The sequence below is a fragment of the Mya arenaria genome, chromosome 6 (genome assembly GCF_026914265.1).
Source record: "Mya arenaria isolate MELC-2E11 chromosome 6, ASM2691426v1".
In the NCBI taxonomy this organism is placed as follows: Eukaryota; Metazoa; Mollusca; class Bivalvia; order Myida; family Myidae; genus Mya; species Mya arenaria.
The window spans coordinates 41,058,841-41,081,340 of NC_069127.1; the positions used below are offsets into that span (position 1 = coordinate 41,058,841).

The 22,500-nt window shown below is 32.7% G+C and overlaps 1 protein-coding gene across 1 annotated transcript in view; it reads left to right on the top strand.

The window, feature by feature from the left end:
* The window catches only part of LOC128237790 (deleted in malignant brain tumors 1 protein-like), a 431,829-nt gene that overhangs the window by 382,374 nt on the left and 26,955 nt on the right, over window positions 1-22,500 (top strand). The window contains exons 28-37 of the mRNA XM_052953374.1: window positions 1-42; window positions 397-563; window positions 2,024-2,171; window positions 2,477-2,643; window positions 3,903-4,079; window positions 6,316-6,492; window positions 11,230-11,406; window positions 12,747-12,923; window positions 14,901-15,077; window positions 19,807-19,983. The exon at window positions 1-42 is cut by the window's left edge and continues 106 nt beyond it. Of these exons, the coding sequence (XP_052809334.1) occupies window positions 1-42; window positions 397-563; window positions 2,024-2,171; window positions 2,477-2,643; window positions 3,903-4,079; window positions 6,316-6,492; window positions 11,230-11,406; window positions 12,747-12,923; window positions 14,901-15,077; window positions 19,807-19,983 (1,586 nt within the window). The remainder of the gene's footprint in view (window positions 43-396; window positions 564-2,023; window positions 2,172-2,476; window positions 2,644-3,902; window positions 4,080-6,315; window positions 6,493-11,229; window positions 11,407-12,746; window positions 12,924-14,900; window positions 15,078-19,806; window positions 19,984-22,500) is intronic.

The following is a 22,500-nucleotide window of genomic DNA, read 5'->3' on the forward strand; positions in this document are numbered from 1 at the left end:
AAACTTTGCCAAGGTCGTGTGTCGGCAGCTCGAATATGCTACGTATGTTATTTTGCTAAATCGATAAATGATTAAATCAGAGAAAGAAAGAGGTAGTTCTTGTTCAAGCATTTGTTGCTTTATTAAAATTCTTTTTCGTCGCTTTCTTCACGTGTTCATTCCAATAGTTTCCAAATCTATTGAAAGTATGGGATACACGAATGCAAAATAAATTTCATTCCATGAATCGGAATCAAGTGAGTGTCTTTATGCATTGAGCATTTAAAGTGATTGTTTAACAAAACATTTTAATGGAATTCTGTTATCTTAATCATTGCATAGTGTATGAGCGCAAAGAGTCAATGATGAAAAGTTTGCATTTCTAAAATTTAATGTATCAGAGATGCTTAATTTCAGTGACAATGTTACGTTACGTTCGCATGCCTATTTCGGTGCAGGCAGTGGTCAGATTTGGCTGGACGATGTTACTTGTCAAGGAAACGAGACTGTGATCGACATGTGTATGTCAGGCCCATGGGGACAGCACAACTGCGGACACAATCAAGATGTCGGAGTTACATGTAGTATATATCACCTTTTATTTCTCCATTTTTAAAGAGTACAATAAAAATTATATTATAGTACAGTTCAACATCAATCACGCATACACAGGGTACAAGCATAATAAATCATTAAGATACAAAGTAAGTACAATCGAGAATGTTTACAAATTTATAGGAAAAACAAAGAAAGTAATGCGAATGTTTCATGTAAAATACAAGCCTAAGAAATTCAACTCTTAAGGAACATTTATGACCATTTGGATATCAAAACAATCCCATTTAAAACATCATAAAATATTCACGATAGCTAAAGCAATATGTTTGAAAGAAGGATTTAGGATAGTATCATGAATTTTTAGTTTTAGTTATGGAATGTATGTTATGCTAATGATGGGCTTTAAAATATAACAAAATGATATCTTGCTTTCAAATGTGTGCTTTGGCTTTGACATTTAGTCAGAAATCACCATGATAATTAAATTGTTAACATTGAAAAAAAAATATATATATACAAAAGTATATGATATATAATCATACAAGCATTTTGACAATCCACCAAGTTCAATAAGGCGTGTAAGATATTTACCAAATTTAAACAAAATGAAAGTTGTTTACGATATAAGAACTGTTTTAAGACATCTATTTGATATTACAGACACATTCAGTGATTTCGACAAAATATTACTTCTTGCATTTAAATAGAAAGATTACTTCAGACCTAATCTTAAAGCTACATAGAATCTTATATGCCAACCTTGCGTCAAACATGGCCGTTATGTCCGAGTGTATAGAAATGAAAATTTCACCGTTTTGATTGTACCAGTGGGCAGTTCTGAATTGTGTTTGAAAAAACACTGATGAAAAGTAAAATATTGCTAAGACTGAAGAAAATCCTAGGTTATAAAATTGGAGTTTGTTTGTGATCCGGTGGCTTGAGTGCTATGCAACAATTTATATTGTGTCCGGGCTGTAACTTGGTCATGCTAAAGTTGATTTAAAAAAAAAATACGTATTCACAAGGAGTAATTGGCGCGCCGCGTCCAAGACCGATGTCAGTAGGTAAAAGGTCAAAAGAACACGAAATGCCCAAAACTTTGACTTGTCCGGCCGACAAAGTAGAGACGCATATAAAGTACAGTAGAGTACATATCGTTACACATGTCTATCTCCATGCTTATTCACCACTGGTTAAAAGTGTACAAACCTTCTTATTGGGCTCATTGAAAACCTGGTCGCATTGCGGCGTTTGTAGTAATTGTGTTTTTTCTTTAGGGACAATGGTTGCGAGTTCTGTTAGAATGGTCAATTTATCATAGGCACTCTTGAATATAATTGCAATATTGGCATTTTTCAGGCACTATCGACATATTCGAATGTATATCGGCAATAGGAGGGACTTGCGAAAGCTTTTCACAATCAAATGTTAAAACTTTAGAAGCCAAGTCAGAATTGAAATTACAAAGCATTTTTTTCTTCTATAGGTGCAAATGCTATTAGACTACGTAACGGTACAATGCAATTAGAGGGACGTGTTGAGGTATTTCACAATGGCACATGGGGTACGATCTGTGATGATGGTATAGACATAAACTTTGCCAAGGTCGTATGTCGACAGCTCGGATATGATACGTAAGCTAGTTTGCTAAATATGTACATGTAAAGGATAAAAACAAATCAAACTTGTTGAAATATTTCTTGATTAAACATTTATTTCTATTTTAAAAAATATTGTCATCGCTTTAATATCTTATTTATGTTAAAGTTCTAAATTAATTGGCATTTTGGGATACACAAATGAAAAAAAAAACAATGAAAAGATATATGTCAATCCAAGAATAAAAATCAAATGCAAGTTTACATACTTTGAGCATCAGTTGCATACAGCATGAGCGGAAAGGGTAAATTATTTCTTTATCAAACTTATTCAATTCCAGGGACAATGTGGCGGTACTTTCGGAAGCCTATTTCGGTGCAGGTAATGGCCCGATATGGCTGGACGATGTTATGTGCGAAGGAAACGAGACTGTGATCAACTTGTGTATGCTCAGACCATGGGGACAGCATAACTGTGGACATAGAGAAGATGTTGGAGTTATATGTAGTAAAAATCACCTTTCAATTCTCCGTTTCGGTAGAGTTTGATAGAGAAATGCATAATAGTAATTTGTTGTACATACATTAATCAAGCATACAAAGCGAACAGACGTAATAATTGTTTAGATAGAAAACAGTATAATCGAAAATGCGTATCAATCTGAAAGGAAGAAGCATGAAAGTGAATGCGTAAATCTCATATAACAATACAAGCATAGTGATCACTTAAGCAACATTAATTACGGGGATCAAAATAATTCCACATCAAGCATGAAATATTAAAAAAGCGAAAGCAAAATGTTTAAAAGTATGATTTCTAAAAATATCACATGTACTAGTAGTCTTAGTTATAGAATGTTTGTACACCTGATGATGGTCGAAAGACTGAATTTCTATCAAATTGGTACACTGACCTTGACATTTAGTCAAAAATAGTAGTAGTGGTAGTAAAAGAGGAAGAGATAGTAGTAGTAGTAGTAGTAGTAGTAGTAGTAGTAGTAGTAGTAGTAGTAGTAGTAGTAGTAGTAGTAGTAGTAGTAGTAGTAGTAGTAATAGAAGTAGAATGGTAGCCTGTACTCTAGAATATAGGAGTCAATTGACTGGCGCCAATCGGCGTGTTAAATTCAAAAGTAACGTTTTTGGCGACTGAATTCACCGAACAGCTCACGGTATCATTCCGTTTTAAGTGCGTCATTCAGAAGCAAGATTAAGTTATAAATACGTAGCATACTGTTAAGGTAATGATATTTCGAAGTGTTAATTTACGTAACGTAGCGTATAACAACAACCGAATATAACATCTCCAAAAATAAATGTAATACCAGGGAGCTACATTGCATAATGGCACTATGAAAAGCTCTGATATTATTGTTAAAACTCATGTTAACTTATATGAAGCGTGATGGATATTTTTAAAGAAAAACTTTGATACTCATTTCAATTAAGTTACACCGAAGATGATTTAAATTTGACATGTTTATTATACACTAAACAAGAACTTCCATCAATAAATAACATTTAAAATCATAATATGAACATACACCAGGCTGTGTTTATTTTACTAATTGCTAATTGATATTAAGCTTGATTGTATTTCAATGAGACTTTCTCTTTCCGTATGGTGTTTATGCACATACATAAATTTAACGAAACAATTTGAACAAATTAAGAAACAATATCGCCAACAAGTAATCTGTTTAAGTCATGTTTAAGATTTGAAGTGTAAGAACAAAGTTGCTATTTTTTGTTTTATGTTTGTAATCACAGTAGTCTGCACTGTACCTGACGTAGATGACGCTTCAAAAGATTCTTGGGCAACGATCGTTTACAACACGACAGTAACGTACACATGTGCAGTGGGTCACATCCATACTAATGGCAATTTAATAAGGAAATGTCAAGCTAACGGCCAATTGGATGGTACTTCCCCAACTTGTACCCGAGGTATGTGGGAATTAGGTATAATTATTCGGCTACCTGTTACACAAGTATGATATTTATCGTACGCTCGTCATCCTCACAGAATAATTGCAAACCTAAGTCGAAACATTCGCATTTAGTAATTTAGTTATTTGTTAATCATTTTGAATTCGTGTGTCACCCTTGGCGTCTTTACGTTTTTGTAATATGATCATTGAAATGAGGTAATTATGTGCTGCCTATGTCAAAGATAATCTATACATACATATATTTTCAAAACCGCAGATATTCTTTCTTCAAATACATGTGTTTTTGTTACTAATATTGAATTCGGGTTACATCCCTGAACAAAGGATTGAAGTAATCAATAGTATTTCTCTCCAAAAATAACATTCAAATTTTGATGCAAATAATTACATGGGAATAACTGTAGTTTAAAGGAACTATTTATCACTGTAATGTCTAAGCGTGCAGAAAAGAATTGTGAAGAATATAACATTATTTTGGATGCCCAATTTGGATTTCAAAAAGGGCGCTTTTTACGTATTTATACTTGATTCTCTAATACACATGTACATCATAATTTGCATGAATTAAGAGGTTATATGTTGTTCTTGTTTACTTAATAAAATGTTTTATACCCTTTGTAACACTTAGGACCATTTGTGTTTAAGTATTTACAATTGTTACAATGGTGATGATTAAAGAAGTCCAAATTCAACACAAATTATTTATTAATGAAACAACATTTTTGTCATTTGGCCTTCATGAGGTTGTATGTATAATATAAACAGGAAATGACGTCAACGTCAGTAGTAGTAGTAGTAGTAGAAGTAGTAGTAGTAGTAGTAGTAGTAGTAGTAGTAGTAGTATAGTAGTAGTAGTAGTAGTAGTAGTAGTAGTAGTAGTAGTAGTAGTAGTAGTAGTAGTAGTATAGTAGTAGTAGTAGTAGTAGTAGTAGTAGAAGTAGTAGTAGTAGAAGTAGTAGTAGTAGTAGTAGTAGTAGTAGTAGTAGTAGTAGTAGTAGTAGTAGTAGTAGAAGTAGTAGTAGTAGTAGTAGTAGTAGTAGTAGTAGTAGTAGTAGAAGTAGTAGCAGCAGAAGTAGTAGTAGTAGTAGTAGTAGTAGTAGTAGTAGTAGTAGTAGTAGTAGTAGTAGTAGTAGTAGTAGTAGTAGTAGTAGTAGTAATAGAAGTAGTAGTAGTCCAAAACTGAGGCTCTTTTCTGATTTGGTATCCATGGAGAGAAAAGATTATACGTTATGTTTGTCGATTAAATAAATCTTTTAATACCGTCTAAAGAAATGAATTTTGGCTTAAGATGAATAAATGTTGAATACACGGAAAAGTTTTTGGAATTGCGCGGGATCTGTATCAAATAGTGAAATTTTGTCTTTCGCGATACTGTTGCTGTGGAAGATAAATTTCACTTTGTAAGTGCTTACACCTCTGTTAATAACATAAGGAAGACATATATGCAAACAAAATATTAAGTCAGACAATATGTGTTTGTTTAACTAGTTCAATTCTCTGATTCGTCTATTTATTTATACATCTGTTATGGTAGCCTGTACTCTAGAATATAGGAGTCAATTGACTGGCGCCAATCGGCGTGTTAAATTCAAAAGTAACGTTTTTGGCGACTGAATCCTCCGAACAGCTTACGGTATCATTCCGTTTTAAGTGCGTCATTCAGAAGCAAGATTAAGTTATAAATACGTAGCATATTGTTAAGGTAATGATTTTTCGAAGTGTTAATTTACGTAACGTAGCGTATAACAACAACCAAATATAACATCTCCAAAAATAAATGTAATACCAGGGAGCTACATTGCATAATGGCACTATGAAAAGCTCTGATATTATTGTTAAAACTCATGTTAACTTATATGAAGCGTGATGGATATTTTTAAAGAAAAACTTTGATACTCATTTCAATTAAGTTACACCGAAGATGATTTAAATTTGACATGTTTATTATACACTAAACAAGAACTTCCATCAATAAATAACATTTAAAATCATAATATGAACATACACCAGGCTGTGTTTATTTTACTAATTGCTAATTGATATTAAGCTTGATTGTATTTCAATGAGATTTTCTCTTTCCGTATGGTGTTTATGCACATACATAAATTTAACAAAACAATTTGAACAAATTGAGAAACAATATCGCCAACAAGTGATCTGTTTAAGTCATGTTTAAGATTTGAAGTGTAAGAACAAAGTTGCTATTTTTTGTTTTATGTTTGTAATCACAGTAGTCTGCACTGTACCTGACGTAGATGACGGTTCCAAAGATTCTTGGGCAAAGATAGTTTACAACACGACAGTTACGTACACATGTGCAGTGGGTCACATCCATACTAATGGCAATTTAATAAGGAAATGTCAAGCTAACGGCCAATTGGATGGTACTTCCCCAACTTGTACCCGAGGTATGTGGGAATTAGGTATAATTATTCGGCTACCTGTTACACAAGTATGATATTTATCGTACGCTCGTCATCCTCACAGAATAATTGCAAACCTAAGTCGAAACATTCGCATTTAGTAATTTAGTTATTTGTTTATCATTTTGAATTCGTGTGTCACCCTTGGCGTCTTAACGTTTTGGAAACATGATCATTGAAATGAGGTAATTATGTGCTGCCTATGTCAAAGATAATCTATACATACATATATTTTCAAAACCGCAGATATTTTTTCTTCAAATACATGTGTTTTTGTTACTAATATTGAATTCGGGTTACATCCCTGAACAAAGGATTGAAGTAATCAATAGTATTTCTCTCCAAAAATAACATTCAAACTTTGATGTAAATGATTACATGGGAATAACTGTAGTTTAAAGGAACTATTTATCACTGTAATGTCTAAGCGTGCAGAAAAGAATTGTGAAGAATATAACATTATTTTGGATGCCCAATTTGGATTTCAAAAAGGGCGCTATTTACGTATTTATACTTGATTCTCTAATACACATGTACATCATAATTTGCATGAATTAAGAGGTTATATGTTGATCTTGTTAATTAATAAAATGTTTTTATACCCTTTGTAACACTTAGGACCATTTGTGTTTTAGTATTTACAATGATGATGATTAAAGAAGTCCAACTTCAACACAAATTATTTATTAATGAAACAACATTTTTGTCATTTGGCCTTTATGAGGTTGTATGTATAATATACATAGAGTAGTATGCATAGTTCAATCAGGTTTGCACATTTTATAAATGAACACATTTATTAGTTTCTATTAGCTCATTTTGTTTAGGGTTGTTGTAGCTCACACACACACACACACACACACACACACACACACACACACAAACACACACCCACACACGCACAACATACACACACGAGCGCACGCACGCACACACACGCACACTCTCACACATACGCACACACACACGCACGCACACACGCACACGCACACGCACAGACACACACACACACCACATTTATCAATTTATGACATTACGCTTGTACGCACAGCAGAGACTTTGAGTCAGGGAAAAGGTTGCTATGCTGGCTTCTGTATAATGGGCATTGAATGCAACGCTGAAAGCTGTTTCATGAAATTGCTTGACGCAAAAGATACTATGAGTGCGGGATAATGTCAGGAAAACAGAATAACACGTTATGTGTGACAACAAACAACGCGTTGATTAACACAATTGAATAGCATTTTACTGCACTTATAACATAAAATTTAAGATCTTCATTTTATCCATATGGAATATATATTTTATCTTATAATGCGTGTGCTACTTGCGTGCGTGCATGCGTGTGGGCGTATATGCTTGTGCATGTGAGAGCGTGTGTGTGAACTATAGCAACCCTTTACAAGATGAGGGTGTTCATTTATAATCAGTCTAAACGCAAGTATCAATCACAATATGCAATGCTTAATATTTTAGTGTGTTTAATTTAACGTTTTGACCCCGTTATATATTGACCCCATGAGTCATTTTATTCTGTTCAGCGAATAACGGAACAAATTTTAAAGTTAATAACTGACCTCCTTCCCCCAAACGTTGCGTACTTGGCCTTCGTTGATAGTTGATGACGGGTTTTATTCAATACGAAACTTAGTCAATCATATGGTTGTACCTTACTTGAATTGAATTTATAAATTCTATATGTGGTTGTTTTCATACAACGATATCCGATTGGCTACATAAAACTTAGATAAAACAAAAAAGGGGGTGTAAATTAGTAGCAAAATCTTTTGATTTTCACCCCTCCGTCAGAGCCGCAATTGAAATAACTGTTGGCAGAGAAGTTGAAGATACCCCACCGAACATTTAAAAAATGCATACATGTATGTATGCATTTCAAACTTATTTACCTTAATATCTTTCCTTTATACGCTGTAGGCAATTACATTTTCGCACTTTGAAAGGGGGGATGTTTTATAACACTCGGAAAAGTAAGTGTAAAATAACTCAAACAGTTGATTTATAAATGTATCCATGTTCTAAATGTAATTTTGTTTAATATTTATCAGTATAATGTTACCGCACACGTGCATATTTGTTTGTATTTGTTACCATTGTGCACTGTATGCCTCATGGGTCTACGACCTTCTGGTTTATTATAATTAAACTTGAAACTTGGAACCTAATAAGATCGATTGGTAACTAATTAAGTAGTAGAATTGTTTGTTGTGGTGTTATTATTGTAGATGAATATATAAAAACAAAGCACTTATCAGCGTTGTCCCATGATTTGAAACATGTGTATTATCAAATTATCATAATTCGGCAAATGAGATTGCTAAATCATTTAAAAATTAAAGACTCTCGTGAAAAACCCGCCAGATTTAAGTCATTTGAGTTATTTAGTTGGTTATTTAGCGCCTGTCTTGTTTGGAATTAGATATATTGTACAACAAAAAATAATAAAATATCCCTAACATACAACTTATTAGAGTTTTACACAAAACAAGACCCTCTTAAATTCTAAACTTACTATTTAATTAACATAAACAATATTTCATGCTGAACGTTTAAATACGGATTGAATAAGAAACAGATTTAAATTATTTGATACTGCGCAAAAACGAATATTATTTTGGACAAGATAAAAATCAAAATCTAAGATGGCAGCAGGACGTACCGAAAACGTTTCGGATCGCAATTCATCGCATAACAATATACATGAAATCAATTGATCATTTTATTGTTATTATTGTGTCAGCAGGTCCCGTAAAATATAAATCAACATTTTAGAAAGTGTTAATTGATTATGTTTTAAATGTATTTTTACCATAAGTGTTTAAATTTTACGTTTAAAAGAGATCTCAAGCGTTTGATCTTTTCCCGCTTTATTGTGACGTCATTTGAAAAAAAATGTTTCCGGTTACAGTCGGGTCGTTCTTTTTACAGAATGGGTAAGATGATTGGTTTTCTTTAATGAAATGAATTATTTCTTTAACCATTCTTGAATAAAATAATCATTTATGGATTATTGGTGTAAATATAAGTGATGAATTGCGGGGTTGATGTCATTAATTCTATGGTCATCTTCGAAGCCATATTGTGATTCGTATGGTCAAACTGCATTTTTAAAGGAATGAATTGCGGGATTGATTTTAAATAATGCAGTTTGACCATACGAATCACAATATGGCTTCGATGATGACCATAGAATTTAAACAAAATTAACGTTATTTTCAAATACGGGTACTGGTTTGTGAAAAACATGTTTTTACATGCACAAACAATGCTTTCATCTTAAAATGTGAACAATAAAGACCTTATTAGCTTAAATTAAACTGTTTTGTTTAGTGAAGGCTTACCGTTGCAGAATAATATACAGCAACCCAAGTCTCACATTCTCATTCAATGGTTTCTTCATTTTGTCAGCCAAATCAGTTGTTTTCGTACAAAACAGTCCGCGCAAAATTCAATTAAAATAAAACTGGACCGCTCATGATTTAAAACGAATTTCTTGTACATCATTTGATTTTAACTTTAATTGCTGTCGTAGTTTATATGATAAATATTATATTGTTAATATACTAAATAAGAATATTTGAAACAATACTAAATGTTTATCATTCAAATAAGGGTTCTTTATACACATATTGCGGTACCTTAACAGCAGTGCCTTACAGCACATATACAGCCCCCACAAACCCTAGAATCTAATAAGCCAACATTATGTCAAGATGGCCCAAAGAGTACGAAAATAAAACAAATTTCGTTTAATTTTGTGCAGTGGGTTTGACATTTGTTCAGAAGTCAGCATTGTTATCTTGAAACAGTAAACATTAATGTTATTATAGAACATTATGACCATATCAAGCTCAATAAGGCGTCCAAGATCAATTCTGAAATGAATTACAATAGAGAAAATACTTAAAACCTAATCCTATCACTATTTAGTACTTAAAGTTTCATATAATCTAATAAGCCAACATTGTGTCAATAATTGCCTTTATGTATAAGTGTGTTATAATAAAAATTGGAATCTTATTTCTATGGATTGTAGCATTAATTTGAGCTATGTTGGCGCGCAGGAAGTAGATCATAGGTCAAAACCATACTAAAGATCTCATGATAAACGTTCTCACGTTTTGTCTCGTTAAATTTTAAAGTAATGGTTTTGGCGACGGACCCTATCGAACAACTCCCAATGTCATTCAGAAGCAAGTTTGGATTTCATAACAAAATAGATACATACTGATTAAAACTACATTAAACGTAGCGTTAGGGATGTTAACCGGCAATGTTATTTAGATTAATACACATTTTAATAAATAAATATTCAACCTGAATATTCTGAACCTTAATTTTAACATGTATAATTTAAATTAACAGTTTACGTGTAATTCCATTCAGACATTATATTCAACATTATACTATAACCGCACATCAGGCGGCGCTTACTTGCTCTGAAAATATATATAAAAAGCTATAAATATTGAATGGTAGTTAGCTTGACTGTATGTCAAAGGAGACTTTCTGTTGTCGTTTGGTGGTAATGCAAACACATAAATGAAACAAATCAATTTAAATAAGTTATAACAAAATATGTCAATATGCCATCTGTTACAGTCCCTCAAGGTATTTGAAGTGAACTAAGTAAATAGGAGCAATTAAGTATAGTATTAATCTGCATGCGAAGTATTATTGTTTGTTATACTCTCGTTATCATAGTAACCTGCGCTGTGCCGGACGTAGACGACGCTTCAAAAGATTCTGGGGCAACGATTGCTTACAACACGACAGTTATGTACACATGTGCAGGAGGCCACATCCATACTAATGGCAATTTAATAAGGACATGTGCAGCTGGCGGACAATTGGATGGTACAACCCCTATATGTACTCGAGGTTTGTGGGTTATAGATTTTAATATTCGGCTAAAGGTTTCTATAAACCATTTTTACTTTCTTATCTAGTTCTATTCACAAACTTCTGCTTTCAATGTCAAATGTAAAAATGAACAACAACCGCTCTGAAAACATAAAGGTCCAGAGATTGTTTCATTACACAAAGATGTTTTTGTCGTTGACATCCCATCCGCGTAAGATAGTTGCAAACCCATGTCTATGCTTTCGAATTCAGTAATTTGTTTCCTTAAAATACTATACTCGTGCGAAATAATAAGTGAATTGCAAATGAAGTAGTATCTGGCCGAAAAAATGGCCGCGACGTCAAGAAATGTCACCAGTACCAATACGTACATCAATGAATGTATCTGTCGCTTCCCAAAGCCCGTACTATTTTCGAACCAAGCAAGTTCAAAATATACATATATAAATAAAAAATAGTGCATGAAGCTAGGGGAGGGTTGGTTGGTATTTTCTAATCTGAAGAATACGTAACGACGAAACTTTACTAAGCTATGAAGTTACAAAGGAGCTGATAATCGCAAGGGTGACCGTACACAAAACGTAGTGCCTATAATTATGACATTCTTGGCTTAAATGTAGCAAGTAGACCAATGAAGAATTAAAGCGTATTTTTGGTCACCATTTGAATTTCATTTTATTTTATCATAGTTTAGATTATGAATATCTCTTAAAATAAAAGGTTAATCAGAATTACCATCGGGATACACGAACTCGTGTTCCTGAAAAGAAATACACTTTGATTTTAAATATGCTTTGTTTGTATTGTTAGTAAGAGTATGTCATTTTTGTATTACACTTTCTCATACTAAAAAATATAAGCTGACATGTTGTATTCATACCATAAATAGTAACCGCGTTTCTGGCCCCAATATCACGAAAATACTTAAGTCAAATCTCAAGCTCAGTTTCAACACATTTTACCACATAGCATCAAAATTTAGTAAAAATCATATATGTTTTTACAGTTTTATAAGCACATTCTATCATAGAATATGCTGAAAAAAACCTTTGGTCGAATTCCAAGGGTTTATTATACACTAAACAAGAACTTCCATCAATAAATAACATTTAAAATCATAATATGAACATACACCAGGCTGTGTTTATTTTACTAATTGCTAATTGATATTAAGCTTGATTGTATTTCAATGAGACTTTCTCTTTCCGTATGGTGTTTATGCACATACATAAATTTAACGAAACAATTTGAACAAATTAAGAAACAATATCGCCAACAAGTAATCTGTTTAAGTCATGTTTAAGATTTGAAGTGTAAGAACAAAGTTGCTATTTTTTGTTTTATGTTTGTAATCACAGTAGTCTGCACTGTACCTGACGTAGATGACGCTTCAAAAGATTCTTGGGCAACGATCGTTTACAACACGACAGTAACTTACACATGTGCAGTGGGTCACATCCATACTAATGGCAATTTAATAAGGAAATGTCAAGCTAACGGCCAATTGGATGGTACTTCCCCAACTTGTACCCGAGGTATGTGGGAATTAGGTATAATTATTCGGCTACCTGTTACACAAGTATGATATTTATCGTACGCTCGTCATCCTCACAGAATAATTGCAAACCTAAGTCGAAACATTCGCATTTAGTAATTTAGTTATTTGTTAATCATTTTGAATTCGTGTGTCACCCTTGGCGTCTTTACGTTTTTGTAATATGATCATTGAAATGAGGTAATTATGTGCTGCCTATGTCAAAGATAATCTATACATACATATATTTTCAAAACCGCAGATATTTTTTCTTCAAATACATGTGTTTTTGTTACTAATATTGAATTCGGGTTACATCCCTGAACAAAGGATTGAAGTAATCAATAGTATTTCTCTCCAAAAATAACATTCAAATTTTGATGCAAATGATTACATGGGAATAACTGTAGTTTAAAGGAACTATTTATCACTGTAATGTCTAAGCGTGCAGAAAAGAATTGTGAAGAATATAACATTATTTTGGATGCCGAATTTGGATTTCAAAAAGGGCGCTTTTTACGTATTTATACTTGATTCTCTAATACACATGTACATCATAATTTGCATGAATTAAGAGGTTATATGTTGTTCTTGTTTACTTAATAAAATGTTTTATACCCTTTGTAACACTTAGGACCATTTGTGTTTAAGTATTTACAATTGTTACAATGGTGATGATTAAAGAAGTCCAAATTCAACACAAATTATTTATTAATGAAACAACATTTTTGTCATTTGGCCTTCATGAGGTTGTATGTATAATATAAACAGGAAATGACGTCAACGTCAGTAGTAGTAGTAGTAGTAGAAGTAGTAGTAGTAGTAGTAGTAGTAGTAGTAGTAGTAGTAGTAGTAGTAGTAGTAGTAGTAGTAGTAGTAGTAGTAGTAGTAGTAGTAGTAGTAATAGAAGTAGTAGTAGTCCAAAACTGAGGCTCTTTTCTGATTTGGTATCCATGGAGAGAAAAGATTATACGTTATGTTTGTCGATTAAATAAATCTTTTAATACCGTCTAAAGAAATGAATTTTGGCTTAAGATGAATAAATGTTGAATACACGGAAAAGTTTTTGGAATTGCGCGGGATCTGTATCAAATAGTGAAATTTTGTCTTTCGCGATACTGTTGCTGTGGAAGATAAATTTCACTTTGTAAGTGCTTACACCTCTGTTAATAACATAAGGAAGACATATATGCAAACAAAATATTAAGTCAGACAATATGTGTTTGTTTAACTAGTTCAATTCTCTGATTCGTCTATTTATTTATACATCTGTTATGGTAGCCTGTACTCTAGAATATAGGAGTCAATTGACTGGCGCCAATCGGCGTGTTAAATTCAAAAGTAACGTTTTTGGCGACTGAATCCTCCGAACAGCTTACGGTATCATTCCGTTTTAAGTGCGTCATTCAGAAGCAAGATTAAGTTATAAATACGTAGCATATTGTTAAGGTAATGATTTTTCGAAGTGTTAATTTACGTAACGTAGCGTATAACAACAACCGAATATAACATCTCCAAAAATAAATGTAATACCAGGGAGCTACATTGCATAATGGCACTATGAAAAGCTCTGATATTATTGTTAAAACTCATGTTAACTTATATGAAGCGTGATGGATATTTTTAAAGAAAAACTTTGATACTCATTTCAATTAAGTTACACCGAAGATGATTTAAATTTGACATGTTTATTATACACTAAACAAGAACTTCCATCAATAAATAACATTTAAAATCATAATATGAACATACACCAGGCTGTGTTTATTTTACTAATTGCTAATTGATATTAAGCTTGATTGTATTTCAATGAGATTTTCTCTTTCCGTATGGTGTTTATGCACATACATAAATTTAACAAAACAATTTGAACAAATTAAGAAACAATATCGCCAACAAGTGATCTGTTTAAGTCATGTTTAAGATTTGAAGTGTAAGAACAAAGTTGCTATTTTTTGTTTTATGTTTGTAATCACAGTAGTCTGCACTGTACCTGACGTAGATGACGGTTCCAAAGATTCTTGGGCAAAGATAGTTTACAACACGACAGTTACGTACACATGTGCAGTGGGTCACATCCATACTAATGGCAATTTAATAAGGAAATGTCAAGCTAACGGCCAATTGGATGGTACTTCCCCAACTTGTACCCGAGGTATGTGGGAATTAGGTATAATTATTCGGCTACCTGTTACACAAGTATGATATTTATCGTACGCTCGTCATCCTCACAGAATAATTGCAAACCTAAGTCGAAACATTCGCATTTAGTAATTTAGTTATTTGTTTATCATTTTGAATTCGTGTGTCACCCTTGGCGTCTTAACGTTTTGGAAACATGATCATTGAAATGAGGTAATTATGTGCTGCCTATGTCAAAGATAATCTATACATACATATATTTTCAAAACCGCAGATATTTTTTCTTCAAATACATGTGTTTTTGTTACTAATATTGAATTCGGGTTACATCCCTGAACAAAGGATTGAAGTAATCAATAGTATTTCTCTCCAAAAATAACATTCAAACTTTGATGTAAATGATTACATGGGAATAACTGTAGTTTAAAGGAACTATTTATCACTGTAATGTCTAAGCGTGCAGAAAAGAATTGTGAAGAATATAACATTATTTTGGATGCCCAATTTGGATTTCAAAAAGGGCGCTATTTACGTATTTATACTTGATTCTCTAATACACATGTACATCATAATTTGCATGAATTAAGAGGTTATATGTTGATCTTGTTAATTAATAAAATGTTTTTATACCCTTTGTAACACTTAGGACCATTTGTGTTTAAGTATTTACAATGATGATGATTAAAGAAGTCCAACTTCAACACAAATTATTTATTAATGAAACAACATTTTTGTCATTTGGCCTTTATGAGGTTGTATGTATAATATACATAGAGTAGTATGCATAGTTCAATCAGGTTTGCACATTTTATAAATGAACACATTTATTAGTTTCTATTAGCTCATTTTGTTTAAGGTTGTTGTAGCTCACACACACACACACACACACACACACACACACACACCCACACACGCACAACATACACACACGAGCGCACGCACGCACACACACGCACACTCTCACACATACGCACACACACACGCACGCACACACGCACACGCACACGCACACGCACAGACACACACACACACCACATTTATCAATTTATGACATTATGCTTGTACGCACAGCAGAGACTTTGAGTCAGGGAAAAGGTTGCTATGCTGGCTTCTGTATAATGGGCATTGAATGCAACGCTGAAAGCTGTTTCATGAAATTGCTTGACGCAAAAGATACTATGAGTGCGGGATAATGTCAGGAAAACAGAATAACACGTTATGTGTGACAACAAACAACGCGTTGATTAACACAATTGAATAGCATTTTACTGCACTTATAACATAAAATTTAAGATCTTCATTTTATCCATATGGAATATATATTTTATCTTATAATGCGTGTGCTACTTGCGTGCGTGCATGCGTGTGGGCGTATATGCTTGTGCATGTGAGAGCGTGTGTGTGAACTATAGCAACCCTTTACAAGATGAGGGTGTTCATTTATAATCAGTCTAAACGCAAGTATCAATCACAATATGCAATGCTTAATATTTTAGTGTGTTTAATTTAACGTTTTGACCCCGTTATATATTGACCCCATGAGTCATTTTATTCTGTTCAGCGAATAACGGAACAAATTTTAAAGTTAATAACTGACCTCCTTCCCCCAAACGTTGCGTACTTGGCCTTCGTTGATAGTTGATGACGGGTTTTATTCAATACGAAACTTAGTCAATCATATGGTTGTACCTTACTTGAATTGAATTTATAAATTCTATATGTGGTTGTTTTCATACAACGATATCCGATTGGCTACATAAAACTTAGATAAAACAAAAAAGGGGGTGTAAATTAGTAGCAAAATCTTTTGATTTTCACCCCTCCGTCAGAGCCGCAATTGAAATAACTGTTGGCAGAGAAGTTGAAGGTACCCCACCGAACATTTAAAAAATGCATACATGTATGTATGCATTTCAAACTTATTTACCTTAATATCTTTCCTTTATACGCTGTAGGCAATTACATTTTCGCACTTTGAAAGGGGGGATGTTTTATAACACTCGGAAAAGTAAGTGTAAAATAACTCGAACAGTTGATTTATAAATGTATCCATGTTCTAAATGTAATTTTGTTTAATATTTATCAGTATAATGTTACCGCACACGTGCATATTTGTTTGTATTTGTTACCATTGTGCACTGTATGCCTCATGGGTCTACGACCTTCTGGTTTATTATAATTAAACTTGAAACTTGGAACCTAATAAGATCGATTGGTAACTAATTAAGTAGTAGAATTGTTTGTTGTGGTGTTATTATTGTAGATGAATATATAAAAACAAAGCACTTATCAGCGTTGTCCCATGATTTGAAACATGTGTATTATCAAATTATCATAATTCGGCAAATGAGATTGCTAAATCATTTAAAAATTAAAGACTCTCGTGAAAAACCCGCCAGATTTAAGTCATTTGAGTTATTTAGTTGGTTATTTAGCGCCTGTCTTGTTTGGAATTAGATATATTGTACAACAAAAAATAATAAAATATCCCTAACATACAACTTATTAGAGTTTTACACAAAACAAGACCCTCTTAAATTCTAAACTTACTATTTAATTAACATAAACAATATTTCATGCTGAACGTTTAAATACGGATTGAATAAGAAACAGATTTAAATTATTTGATACTGCGCAAAAACGAATATTATTTTGGACAAGATAAAAATCAAAATCTAAGATGGCAGCAGGACGTACCGAAAACGTTTCGGATCGCAATTCATCGCATAACAATATACATGAAATCAATTGATCATTTTATTGTTATTATTGTGTCAGCAGGTCCCGTAAAATATAAATCAACATTTTAGAAAGTGTTAATTGATTATGTTTTAAATGTATTTTTACCATAAGTGTTTAAATTTTACGTTTAAAAGAGATCTCAAGCGTTTGATCTTTTCCCGCTTTATTGTGACGTCATTTGAAAAAAAATGTTTCCGGTTACAGTCGGGTCGTTCTTTTTACAGAATGGGTAGGATGATTGGTTTTCTTTAATGAAATGAATTATTTCTTTAACCATTCTTGAATAAAATAATCATTTATGGATTATTGGTGTAAATATAAGTGATGAATTGCGGGGTTGATGTCATTAATTCTATGGTCATCTTCGAAGCCATATTGTGATTCGTATGGTCAAACTGCATTATTAAAGGAATGAATTGCGGGATTGATTTTAAATAATGCAGTTTGACCATACGAATCACAATATGGCTTCGATGATGACCATAGAATTTAAACAAAATTAACGTTATTTTCAAATACGGGTACTGGTTTGTGAAAAACATGTTTTTACATGCACAAACAATGCTTTCATCTTAAAATGTGAACAATAAAGACCTTATTAGCTTAAATTAAACTGTTTTGTTTAGTGAAGGCTTACCGTTGCAGAATAATATACAGCAACCCAAGTCTCACATTCTCATTCAATGGTTTCTTCATTTTGTCAGCCAAATCAGTTGTTTTCGTACAAAACAGTCCGCGCAAAATTCAATTAAAATAAAACTGGACCGCTCATGATTTAAAACGAATTTCTTGTACATCATTTGATTTTAACTTTAATTGCTGTCGTAGTTTATATGATAAATATTATATTGTTAATATACTAAATAAGAATATTTGAAACAATACTAAATGTTTATCATTCAAATAAGGGTTCTTTATACACATATTGCGGTACCTTAACAGCAGTGCCTTACAGCACATATACAGCCCCCACAAACCCTAGAATCTAATAAGCCAACATTATGTCAAGATGGCCCAAAGAGTACGAAAATAAAACAAATTTCGTTTAATTTTGTGCAGTGGGTTTGACATTTGTTCAGAAGTCAGCATTGTTATCTTGAAACAGTAAACATTAATGTTATTATAGAACATTATGACCATATCAAGCTCAATAAGGCGTCCAAGATCAATTCTGAAATGAATTACAATAGAGAAAATACTTAAAACCTAATCCTATCACTATTTAGTACTTAAAGTTTCATATAATCTAATAAGCCAACATTGTGTCAATAATTGCCTTTATGTATAAGTGTGTTATAATAAAAATTGGAATCTTATTTCTATTGATTGTAGCATTAATTTGAGCTATGTTGGCGCGCAGGAAGTAGATCATAGGTCAAAACCATACTAAAGATCTCATGATAAACGTTCTCACGTTTTGTCTCGTTAAATTTTAAAGTAATGGTTTTGGCGACGGACCCTATCGAACAACTCCCAATGTCATTCAGAAGCAAGTTTGGATTTCATAACAAAATAGATACATACTGATTAAAACTACATTAAACGTAGCGTTAGGGATGTTAACCGGCAATGTTATTTAGATTAATACACATTTTAATAAATAAATATTCAACCTGAATATTCTGAACCTTAATTTTAACATGTATAATTTAAATTAACAGTTTACGTGTAATTCCATTCAGACATTATATTCAACATTATACTATAACCGCACATCAGGCGGCGCTTACTTGCTCTGAAAATATATATAAAAAGCTATAAATATTGAATGGTAGTTAGCTTGACTGTATGTCAAAGGAGACTTTCTGTTGTCGTTTGGTGGTAATGCAAACACATAAATGAAACAAATCAGTTTAAATAAGTTATAACAAAATATGTCAATATGCCATCTGTTACAGTCCCTCAAGGTATTTGAAGTGAACTAAGTAAATAGGAGCAATTAAGTATAGTATTAATCTGCATGCGAAGTATTATTGTTTGTTATACTCTCGTTATCATAGTAACCTGCGCTGTGCCGGACGTAGACGACGCTTCAAAAGATTCTGGGGCAACGATTGCTTACAACACGACAGTTATGTACACATGTGCAGGAGGCCACATCCATACTAATGGCAATTTAATAAGGACATGTGCAGCTGGCGGACAATTGGATGGTACAACCCCTATATGTACTCGAGGTTTGTGGGTTATAGATTTTAATATTCGGCTAAAGGTTTCTATAAACCATTTTTACTTTCTTATCTAGTTCTATTCACAAACTTCTGCTTTCAATGTCAAATGTAAAAATGAACAACAACCGCTCTGAAAACATAAAGGTCCAGAGATTGTTTCATTACACAAAGATGTTTTTGTCGTTGACATCCCATCCGCGTAAGATAGTTGCAAACCCATGTCTATGCTTTCGAATTCAGTAATTTGTTTCCTTAAAATACTATACTCGTGCGAAATAATAAGTGAATTGCAAATGAAGTAGTATCTGGCCGAAAAAATGGCCGCGACGTCAAGAAATGTCACCAGTACCAATACGTACATCAATGAATGTATCTGTCGCTTCCCAAAGCCCGTACTATTTTCGAACCAAGCAAGTTCAAAATATACATATATAAATAAAAAATAGTGCATGAAGCTAGGGGAGGGTTGGTTGGTATTTTCTAATCTGAAGAATACGTAACGACGAAACTTTACTAAGCTATGAAGTTACAAAGGAGCTGATAATCGCAAGGGTGACCGTACACAAAACGTAGTGCCTATAATTATGACATTCTTGGCTTAAATGTAGCAAGTAGACCAATGAAGAATTAAAGCGTATTTTTGGTCACCATTTGAATTTCATTTTATTTTATCATAGTTTAGATTATGAATATCTCTTAAAATAAAAGGTTAATCAGAATTACCATCGGGATACACGAACTCGTGTTCCTGAAAAGAAATACACTTTGATTTTAAATATGCTTTGTTTGTATTGTTAGTAAGAGTATGTCATTTTTGTATTACACTTTCTCATACTAAAAAATATAAGCTGACATGTTGTATTCATACCATAAATAGTAACCGCGTTTCTGGCCCCAATATCACGAAAATACTTAAGTCAAATCTCAAGCTCAGTTTCAACACATTTTACCACATAGCATCAAAATTTAGTAAAAATCATATATGTTTTTACAGTTTTATAAGCACATTCTATCATAGAATATGCTGAAAAAAACCTTTGGTCGAATTCCAAGGGAAATCTATTCTACAGCCAAAAATGTATATGAGTACAATTGTGTATTCTTTATAAAATACTCAAGTATATTTATTGCTCTAGAATTAGTTTTCTTTGAAATATTGAAAAAATCTTTTTATCAACAAATTCTGTAAAAAATATGTTTTCAAAAAGTTTAAAACAAGGAAGATTTTGAAGAAAATTATGCTTTATATGGTGAAATGAGTTGATACTTGAGATTTGAATTAAGTATTTTCGTGATATTGAGGCCAGGTGTTTGCTTTAATATAGCTCAACTCCCACTCTGGATTCATCCAACATGGCCGCCAAATCCAAGATGGCCGCCATTAGCCTAATTGTGTTAATGTATAGTTGTGGTACTGTGGTACTATGTAGTGCGACCTGAATAAAGGCATTGCTTAGTGACTTTTAATGACTTCTAAGGTGTTGAAAGTGAACCTTTTAAAATTCATAAAAATATTCCTCGAGAAAGGTTTTTTGTTGTCATGGCAACCATGAGTTCCTTCAAATTGATTAATTGACCGAGCTTAAGAGAAAAGAAAACTTTTATTAAAATGTTGATTCTTTTAACAAAATCTTTTCTGAATATAAACATTTATTTAAAGTGTTGCAGTAGTGCTGCTTTTTTAAAACTTAATTTCGCATATAGAAGACCAAGGCATCCAATATGGCGTTCAAGATGGCCGCCATTAATATCTAAATGAGTATTGTTTTATCACAAAAATGAGTGTATGTTTATAGAAAGGCGTATAATGTTACAATGTATATTGCTGATGTTTATTATGTTTCTTAAATTAACATTCCTCATTGACTACCTCAATACCTATATTATTTGGTGTGTGTTTTTTTATAATTTTCGACATTCAAAAGTTTTTTGTTTGTCAAAATTAAATACATTATAAAACAGCTGGCATATGTTCGTATACATAGTGCATTGAAACGGTGTTACATTATAACCTCGGAAATAGCTCTTTTATAGAGATTGCGTTCGACAGCATTTATTTGTAGAAGTTTTAGTTGCTTGCATACTAATGCAAATAAATTTTTACCCAATATATAAAGCCGTAATTGTAAATTGAAGATCTTTTTACATTCCGGTACTATTTATGAAGTCGTAAACATAATTTAGTTAACTACGGGGGTTATGGTTAGGGTAAGGATCGAATCAGAAAAATACCATCATATGGCATTGAGTTCTAGGCCTAATTATAGCGCTGCACATACGTTTGGTTGGCCCTGCATAGGCTATATGGCTGCCGAAATGTAGTATCCCCCCCCCTGCATAGGCTTAATAACATCAGCACATGGGTTTCTGACCCTAAAAGGGCTAAATGATTACCAATTTGTGGAACTAAGTACTAAGAATGCTTATTTACATCTGCACATACGCTCGTCTGGATTTAAATTGGCTTTATGGTTGCCAAAATGTGGGCAATTTAGCACTGCGCAGGCCTAAATCGAGCAACTC